Source organism: Coptis chinensis, chromosome 7, assembly GCF_015680905.1.
Source record: "Coptis chinensis isolate HL-2020 chromosome 7, ASM1568090v1, whole genome shotgun sequence".
NCBI lineage: Eukaryota > Viridiplantae > Streptophyta > Magnoliopsida > Ranunculales > Ranunculaceae > Coptis > Coptis chinensis.
The window spans coordinates 65,858,126-65,868,363 of NC_141462.1; the positions used below are offsets into that span (position 1 = coordinate 65,858,126).

The 10,238-nt window shown below is 37.8% G+C and overlaps 1 protein-coding gene across 1 annotated transcript; it reads right to left on the reverse strand.

Moving 5' to 3' along the window:
- Positions 1–6,553: 6,553 nt before the first annotated feature.
- On the reverse strand, positions 6,554–7,711 carry LOC147488440 (uncharacterized). Its single transcript, XM_086574380.1, has one exon. The coding sequence runs from the start codon at positions 7,709–7,711 to the stop codon at positions 6,554–6,556; it is 1,158 nt and encodes a 385-aa protein (XP_086430506.1).
- Between the last annotated feature and the right edge of the window lie 2,527 nt (positions 7,712–10,238).

Consider the following 10,238-nt stretch of genomic DNA (forward strand, 5'->3'; position numbering starts at 1 on the left):
TATTAGTTTGTCGTATTATACTATGTTTCTTCCCTATTTTTTGTGCCCGTTTCACGGACCGGGTTAGGGTCCACATTGTGAGATCCACCAATTCTATTATTCGATCTTTCCGCGTAACGATGACTTGGCAAGGGTGGAGGATACAACCTCATCGGGTTGCACCTTACACCCCATTCGACCAAGTGGCGCTTTAACAAGTTAGGATCCGTAGATGATAAATGGCGGCAAGCTTGGCAAATTATAATGGCATGGCAGGATCGCGAAGGAACCTCACTTCTTTATAGAAGAGGAGGATGACGAAAAAACGCTGGAGTGGAGGGTAAGTTTTTTAGTTTCATTCGTCCTTATGTCCCAAGCAATTTAATTACTCGTTAACCCCATAATGGGTGGAACTCTTATAGAGTTCGCAAGGCCGGTTTTTATTTCCTATATTAGTATATTCTAACCTTGTTTTGCGGATGTTCCAGAATTTTTACGCATTTCCATGGTATTTTTCTACCCTCTTTATTTAAATGCTTTGAGGACAAAGCATTCTTTGTTGTTTGGGGGCATAGAAATACGTGTAATTAAGGCATCCGTTAGGATATAGATATGTATAATATGCATTTGTTTTCAAGTTAAAAATTTCAAAAATATAAATAAATAAGTTTATGCTATACACTTAGGAATATTGGTATTGTTTTCTTTCTATGCTCTTAACAATCTAGAAGTCTCCACGTAGCTTTTGCATCGAATAATTGTTAGAAGCTTAGGTTAATATGTAGGTAATAATCTTTGCATCTATCTATAAATATATTACATGAGTATCTATGATTGTTAGTAGTAAGTTTAAAATCTAGGCTAGAGTACTTATTCTACAAATCCTGTGAGAATATAGCCTAAAGCCTTATATGAGCGAAATATTTGAGAAATGACACAAGGGAGAAGTAAAATCCGGATAGAGAAATCACACGTCCACTTGCTTGATCACTAAACCATATCCTAAGCGAGAATTTAGGCCATTTTTGGATCGATATAGCCAAAAATTCAAACCTATGAATTATTTTCCGCTAGTCGCCCCTCTGAGCCTTTCTTTAGCCTTCCATAAACCACAATTCATTTACCCATTTACAAAACAAAACAAAATAAAAAATTCAACTTACCCAATCTAGAATAAGTCCGAGAATAGAATGAGTGAAGAAAGAAGAAGAGAAAACCTGTGGTAAACAAAAATTAGTTAGTTGCTTCAAAAAAGAAAAGAAGTTTCCATCCAAAGAAAAGAAGTTTAAAAAGAAAAATAGAAATAAATAAAAACTCCAAAAATAGAATAAAAGGGAGTCAAAAGCCAAAGAAAAAAAAAGAAAAAAAATATGGCTAATGATGGAAACAAAGTATAGAAGCAAAAAGAAAATAACAAGGTTTTCTAAGTTATATAATATGAAGACTCTATTATCTCGGACTTGTCCTTTGTATATCCATTTCCTTCCTTCTTAAACCATCTCCTAATCCCCGAACACCTAATAAAGACCTCTAGCTCAATTAGGAATAGGTTAGTGTGATAGTAAGTGGCAGTTGTGTTTGATCGACTCGCTTCCTTGTGTGTCATTGAGATTGTAAGGTAAAGTGTGCCCACTACACAATCCGAGTAGCTTAACTTGTGCGGAAAAAATCGAGAGTGATTTTTGTCTTGACTTTTATGTGAGGACCTACTTAAGGACGTTATTCGAAGTTTTCAGAAACGGACCGCTAAGCATTTCATAGCATTACTCATTGTATATATGTTTATTCAGAGATGATTGATTATTATGCATATATTAGCTTAGGTTTCACATGATTATTCTCAGATTCAATTGCTAGTGAGATGTATAGATAGTTGAGACATGAATGAGGAAACAATAGTTTTATTTCTTAGTCGCTTGTAGTATAGATGAAGTTTGTGAGTACCTTCATCGAAAAACTCTCACGAGGTTATAACTCGGCCCACTAGGGAATTCCTAGTGGTTTAAGCGCCTTGTTGCATATGGTCAATGCAATCGCACTCAAATAAAACGAGAGTAGATAGAACTCCATTTTTGTCACTTATTCTAATTTCTTATCTTTGCTTGAGGACAAGCAAAATGCTGTTTGGGGTGGTTTGATAAGAGCCCAAAACTGTAGTTTTAACCCCTTAACAATCATACTTTTAGACCAATTATGTGAGTAATAATTAAGAGTTAATAATCGACATACGTGTTTTATGCATTTCAGGCTTCAAAGTCTATTATGTGCGTAAATGTGCCACTTTTAGCTTGAGATAAAGGAGCAAAGGTCGGTCGCTAAGGAGTTCTGTGAATAAAGGCCAAGATTCAAGGAGACAAAGCCTTTGTAAAGCCCGGTCAAAAGCTGAAAAGTCAACACGGGCAGAAAGAGTGCACAAGTCAGCAGAACTTCCGAAGGCCGTATCTTTGGACTCAGATCTCGGAATTGGGAGTAGCTTATGTCAAAACGACCGGCTCGAAAAGAGCTTTCCAATGGTCCAAGCCTTGGCCCAATCAGAGGAGCAAAAGTGGACGAAACATCTGTCGAAGCCAACTGCAGCTGAATAGCCCATTTTGGACTAAAGAAATTGGGTTTTGGTCCGATTTTCCGCCCAAAAACATGGCTCCAAGCCCATGCACGATTTTTGATCCGAAGTATAAAACAAAAGCTTGACTCTTTGTTAATGGCAGTTAGGTTAGGAAGCTAATGTTAATGGAGTTTAGGTTTAGAAAAAGTTAGATCTAGATTAGTTAATTACTTAGTTTTCATTGCATTAATTAGTTTCATTCTTTGTTTTAGCTTAGTTATTTAAATCATTGAATATTATTCATTAGATAAATAAAATAGTTGTTATTCATTCAATCATATCTTGTTCTTATTGTTCTATTAGATAAATAAAGTTAATTAGTTCTCCATAATCTAGTTTCATTTTCATTTATTTATTAGCTTAAATCCTTAGATTTACTTATTTGTCATTATTAGTTTAATTCAATTATTGCATGAGTAGTTTCAAATTGAGTTTAAACAAATAAAGTTCAAATCTTTATATTATGTCTTGTTTAGATTCAATTGTTGGGAATGGTAGAATAGAAAATTCACATCAAATCATTACTCTCACTATTGTTCCTTTTGGGTTTGATTAGTTGAATTCAATTTAAGTCTTGAGGGTTTAAGAGTGGAACGAATCCTGGACTCTCGGATATTACTTCTTATTTGAGAGTAGGAATATTGATATAAACACGTATTTACGTAATTTGATTATTTGTGTTTACGCATAGATAGTTAGAATACGTAAAATTACTGTTATCAGGACCGGATGTCTAATATACACCTAATTCCTAAGCAGTGATTCTAGAATATTAAAGAGTCAATCCGGATTCTCACACGAGCAGCATAACCCTATCCTGAGGGGATTAGCTCATGGTCATTGAAGGAATAATTAAACTTGTTGGACTTCCGATGCTTTAAGACATTCCTCCAGACCCACGAGCAATCAGCTGGACTTTTCATAATCCAGAAGTGTTGTTTTCTGACATGATGCTCAATAGACCATTTAACCCATAAAGAGTCTTCATAGCTTGCAATCTTAAAAACGAGGCCACAATAGGCAGCCTTATTCCATGTCTTCGGATCTACTATCCCCAGTCCACCCTGATCTTTCCCAAGACGAATGATATTGTGGCTAGCATGATGCATTTTGGGTGTCATCTCTGGACTAGCCCACATGAATCTATTGCAAATCTTACCAATGTCGCTCAATGTTTTCTTGGGTAAAATAAAAGTTCGTGCCCAATAAACATGGAGAGAGGATAAAACCGACTGAATCAACTGGAGCCTACCTGCATGAGTGAGAGACTTATTCTTCCAATTTGAAATTCTCTTAGTAACCATTTCTATCAAAGGAAGACATTCTTTGATTCCCATTCTAGATGCAATGATGGGGAGCACAAGATAAGTAATGGGGGGTTGTACCAGTTGCACTTCTATAATGTTCACCAATTCCTTTGCTTTAAGATAGCTCATACTTCCAGCCAGCAATGTTGTCTTCTGTCTACTCAACTTGTGCCCAATACACTCAGTGAAATCATCAAAGGTTTTCTTCAGTATTGCCCTCATAGTAGTTTCATCACCCTTACAGAACAACAAGATGTCATCTGCAAAGCAAAGATGTGTGATGTTTAACTTCTTACACTTTGGGTGATAAGAAATTTCTTTCGCCAGCACATTACATTTCAGCATACTGCCAAGCACCTCCATGACTAGGACAAATAAGTATAAGGAGATGGGGTCCCCTTGCCTAAGCCCTCTACTACCAGCAAAATAGCCTTGGGGTGTACCATTGACTAAAACAGAGTAGTAAGGTGTGGAATAACACATCTTAGTCTACTCAACAAATTTCTCCGGGAATCTAAATCTTACCAGCACTTTCTCAATAGTTTGCCAACTAACTGTATAATATGTTTTGGTAATATCAATCTTTAAGGAGCATCTTTTAGTCCCATGAGTTATATTGTAGCTTCTGACCAGTTCATGAGCCACCAGGAGGTTGTCTTGGATTGATCTGCCGAGGATGAAAGCATATTGTTGCATGGAAGTGATTTCTGACATGTAAGGTGATAAGAGCCCAAAACTATAGTTTTAACCTCTTAATAATACTACTTTTAGACCAATTATGCGAGTAATAAATAAAAGTTAATGCTAATTACGTGCTTTTATGTACTTCGAGCATGGAACTCAATTATGCGTAGAAATATGTCACTTTGGCGATATAAAAGAGCAAAGGGTTGGTTGCTAAGAAGTTTTGTGATAAAGGCCAAGATTCAAGGAGAGAAGGCCTTTATGAAGCCCAGTCAAAAGCTGAAAAGTCAACACGGGCAGAAACAGTGCACAAGTCAGCAGAACTTCCAAAGACCATATCTTTGGACTCAGGCCTCAGATTTGGACATACCTTACGTCAAAACGACCGGATTGGAAAGAACTTTCCAATGGTCCAAGCCTTAACCCAATCAAAAGAGCAAAAGTGGACGAAAAGTCTTCTGAAGTCAAAGCCAGCTGAAACGAGCTCTGTAGACTGAAGAAAGTGAGCTTTGGGCTCGATTTTCCGGCCTAAAACATGGCTCCTCAGCCAATGCACGAAATTGTGGATCTGGTCTCCTCCTTTACATGAAAACAAGACTTAGCTCTTAAGGAAAATATAGTTAGATAGTTTAGAATAGAAAGTAGCCGTTATAATAGCTTGTATATCTAGTTTTTGAATTCTAATGAATAATTAATTAGTTTCATTCCTTGTTTTAGATTAATTATTTGAATCATTGTTCTTCATTCATTAGATAAATAAAATAGTAGTTCTTGTTAAATTCGATTTTGTCATTTAAATTTGTTTAGATCTACTTTCAATTATTGTTTGTTATTCATTTCCTAGTTATTAATTTGGATTTCAATTCTTGAGTAGTTAAATTAGTAAAGTTCAAATCTTTATATTATGTCTAGTTTTAATTTAATTGGAAATGATTGTTTGATGAATCAAGGCTAAACCTCCATTAGAGGGGTTTGATGAAAACTTGATTGTGTAGTGTAGAATTGTTGTAAGAATCTATTCCACTCTAGAAAGTCGTTGATTCGCCATGAGAATGGGTGGACGATCTCACATGCTAGTTATGAATTGGTAGAAATGCCATGTATAATTAGGGATTAGAACGACCAATTCTTACCGTAAGAATTGTTTTACAATAAATCTATGCTAGTTTATTAAGTTGGTAATCAAGGTGGAATCAAATTCCCCTAATTCTTTATCTAGATTCAACTCTTAGTATTCTGTCATTCCGTTATTTGTATCTTGTTATTTGAATTCACATCGTAGTATAAATTTCCTTCGTAAATCTCTCATTGACCTTGGATAGACCATCAATTATAGAAAACTTGAATGCTGAAGGACTAGGAGTGGAACGAATCTTCTACTCCAACTCTACGTCAATAGATTTGAGAGTAGAAAACAAATATCTTTGATAAGTCTAGTATAAGCAACAATTTATAGTTTTACTTTCGTTTAGAGTTTCATCGTTCTATTTGTGAGTAAGACTATCTTTTTACGGGTTATCATAAGGCTTCATTCTATTAGTGAGTATTTTCAATACACACTTATATTTAACATTGCAGTAGGCAATAGGTCTGAACTCTTCGACTCTGGAAGGATTAGCACATTTCAAAATGAGACTTAAGTGCGTTGAGTTAACACCTCGATGAATAGACTTCAAGTAAAAAATGGAAATAATTGCCTTGACAAACTTATCTTTCACATAAAGCCAGTTCTTCTTGAAAAAGTGAGCATTAAACCCATCCGGTCCTAGTGCTTTATTATCATCCATCTCAAATAGAGCTCTCTGAATTTCAGCCTCAGAAAAATCTTGGACCATAGAATTAGCCTCATACCTTATAAGGACTCTCATAAAATGGAGACTTTCGAGGAATTCAGTTTCACAGCTAGTTGGTGAAGGTTGTCCAACAACCCCTTGTAATAATCAACAAATGCTTATAAAACTTCCTTCTGACCTTCCCTTCAAACTCCCCCAGCATTTTGTAATACCCAGATTAGATTTCTGCCCTTTCTCTCCTTGAGAATCTTATGAAAAAACTCAGTGCACTTATCCCCAAATTTCATCCAATCACATTTGGTTCTATGCCTAAGATCCTCCCCTTCCATAATCATAAGCTGACAGAGAGTAGTTATGGCTTCCTTTTCCCTTGACCATAGAAGTACATCCATGGGATTACTCTGCTGGGCCTTCCGTATGCTTTTGAGGTCTTTCCTTGCTGCCTCTGTCCGCTTAGATAAGTCAGAGCAATAAAATTTGGCCCAGCCCTTTAGTTTACTCTTCAATAGCTTCAACTTCTGGGTAAGTATGTACATGGGATTGCCATACACTAATACATTCCAGCAGGTCAGAAACATAGCCAAGAATTCCGGATGAAGAATCCAGAAGTTACTGAACCTGAACGGAAGACTTGCAGAAACTTTAGTCATAATAGAGACGATTATAGGGGAATGATCAGATATTCCAGGAGGAAGGAATTCAGCATAACAGAACGAGAATGTAGTGCTCCAGCTACTGTTGACCATGCATCTGTCAAGTTTAGACCACTTTAGAGCAAAGTTGGTCCATGTATAGAACCCCCCAAAAGCTTTTAGATCATATAGTTCAGCTTGAACAAGACAGTCAGAAAAAGGGGTAGTCTCCCTAGGATGCACAACCTCACCCCGAATTCTTTCAAAAGAATACAGAACATTATTGAAGTCCCCTACCACACACCATTCACCTTGGAGCCCTAAGTGAATATTGCAGATATCACTCCATAATCTCAGTCTATCTGTACTCGAGTTACTAGCGTAGACAACTATAAAGAAAAACGATTTCATTGTAGGTAGTAACTCCACTTTACAGTGAATAAGCTGGTCAGTTTCCATTATTTTCACCAACGAAATTATTCCAGGATCCCATGATAACCAAACTCTCCCACTATCACTATTGTCGTAGTTGTTTGCAAAAGACCATGCTGGACAACAAAGGTTGTTGATGTATTGGAACTTCTCTTTCTTCACCTTAGTCTCCAACATTCCAAAATGATATAATTTATTCTCGATCCTAAATTTACTCATGTACCTAGCTTTATTGAGGTCATTCAGTTCCCTAAGATTCCACATAGCTAGCTTCGACATGATTAAGTTTTGCGCTTCCCTTTCCTTCCAGAACCCTTGTTCTTTTCCTTCCCTCTTTTATTGGAATTGCATCCCTTGGTTTGCAACCTTGTTGTCACTTGCAACGGAAGAAAGGCTGGTGAGACTTCATGTTGCAATTTCTCATCATTAAAGAAGTCCTTCTCCGGCTCGGATAAATCATCCTCTATAACACTATCCTCAAGGGTTGTTGCTTCATAAAGTATCTGTTCCCCATGATATTGAGGTTCTTCATCAGTTGCTTGTACTTTAGAGTACACTACCACTTCCCCTCTATGCGTGTAGTCTTCCTCATCTAGTTGAAGTACCTCATATCTTCCACCACTCACAACTAGCATTTCACCCTCCTTATCTACAGACCTCACTATGTTAGAAGCCTCATCACTGTATTCAATAGCTCCTAGCAATTGATCCCCAGAAGTATGATCTCCAAAGAAGCTTTCTACTCGTCCAGAAGACCTAAGCTAATGTTACTAACAGTAGAAATGGCGCTGCAACTCTGTTGGGCCTGAGACCCATTACCTTCCAAGTTGCGGAAACTTGTCTCTCTGACTGCATCAATGCTAGGAACCTCCTCTGGGACAGCAACAACAACTGCTAGTGGCCCAAAACCATCCCTTTGACTCCCTTGTACAGTTACATCTCCTTGTCCTTCTTGGATGTTACTTGTACTAGAAACTGAGCACTCCGCTCTGTCTATTCTTGGACCATTAGTTTGCCCTTGCTGCCTTCGTACCCACACCCTTCTAACCCCTTCTACTTCACTAGACTGCCCATTATCCCTTCGTGCCCTCACCCTCATGGTCTTGATACCACATTGCTGCGTCGTATGCCCAAACTGGTTACACTTTTCATAAGATTGAGGTTTCCATGGGTATTCAAGTGGTATATCAATCTTCAATCCCCCACCTTGATTTTTATGACATCTTTGTACTCATGGTTAATTGGGAATTCAATGCAGAAGCGAGCGAAAGACAACCTTTTCCTCCTCGCAGTCGCATCGTCCATAAATTTTGGTATTCCACCTACCAAGCTAGCTAGGTAAGACAAGCCATCAAGCGTCCATATCTCTTTTGGAACATCCAATAGCTTAACCCATATTAGAATTGTATTCTCCTTGTTCATATAGCTGTTAATGTCAACTGTCCAAGGTTTTATTATGAACACTCTACCTGCAATAAATACTGGCCCTTCATCTAATACCATCTGCCTATCCTCTGCACAGGTAAAATTCATGTAAAACAAATCCTTATTAGTTGTGATATCAAATTCACCCTTCAGTTTCCATTTCTTTCCCAAAAATTCCTTCACCATCGGAAATGATAGTCGTTTGCCAAAAAATATCCCACCAAGTATTCATCCCATTGCTTAATCCCCTGTTCCACAAGATACTCTGGAACTTGGGCCACACCATCTATGATAATGGGAGTGAACGTAGAGAACGCAACAGAAGATTCCTGATTTCCATTTCTCCCAAACAACGAACTCCACCTCGAACCTCCCCCGATATTATGGTCAGCAGCTCATTGTAGTTCAGGGAATGTTGCCTGAGAAGGAGGGTTACTAGAAGAGGCCATAAGAGTCTTAGCTTGCTTTTTTAGAACTCACACTGTGAATCAATGGAGAATTTTACCTAAAAAAGCAAGTGAAAAGAAGATTGAGAAGATAAGAGTTATTCTCTGTGCTGGAATTTAACTAAAAGCAGCAAAAAATAGGACCATAGGATCACAGTAGCAACTTAAGTAAACTCACACCCTATCACCCTATCAGTTCTATCAATTCGCATTGATTTACAACTTGAAGGTACTTAGAAAAGTTACCTTCATTTGTGGCATACTCATTGGCGACCTGGCGAATGACCAATTGTGAATCGTTGAAGACCTTGAGCTCCTGAACTTTGAGTTTTAATGCCATATGAAGCCCCATGATGAGGGCTTCGTACTCAGCTTCATTGTTGGAGGTTGCAAAATCAATGCAAACTTATTTTTCCACCATAACGCATCTGGTGCCACTAGGACTACTCCAACTCTGCTGCCACCTGGATTACTAGATCCATCAACAAAGAGTGACCATACCGACGCATCATGTTGTATGAAAGTTGGGGTGTCGATCTCTGGTTCCCAGTTCAGGTCATCAACTGGGAAATCTACTAAGAAGTCAGCAACGACTTGACTCTTCTGAGATGTTCTCGGGGAGAACTCAATGTGATGTTCACCTAGTTCTTTTGCCCATACTGCCATGCAAGTTGTCTTGTTGGCTTTAAGAAGGATCTTCTTTAGTGGCAGGTCGGTGAGTACTTTGATTGGATGTGCTTGGAAGTAGGGCCTGAAGTTTCTTGCTGAGTAAAAGTAATACCAGTACTACCTTTTCAATGTGGGAACAGTTCTTCTCAGCTGGCAACAATGTCTTGCTTGTGAAGTATTTCGGTTTATCTGTGTTTTGTTCCTTTTTGAAGAAAACTAAACTGATAACGAAGTCAGACACAGCTAAGTACAGCCCCAGCGTTTCA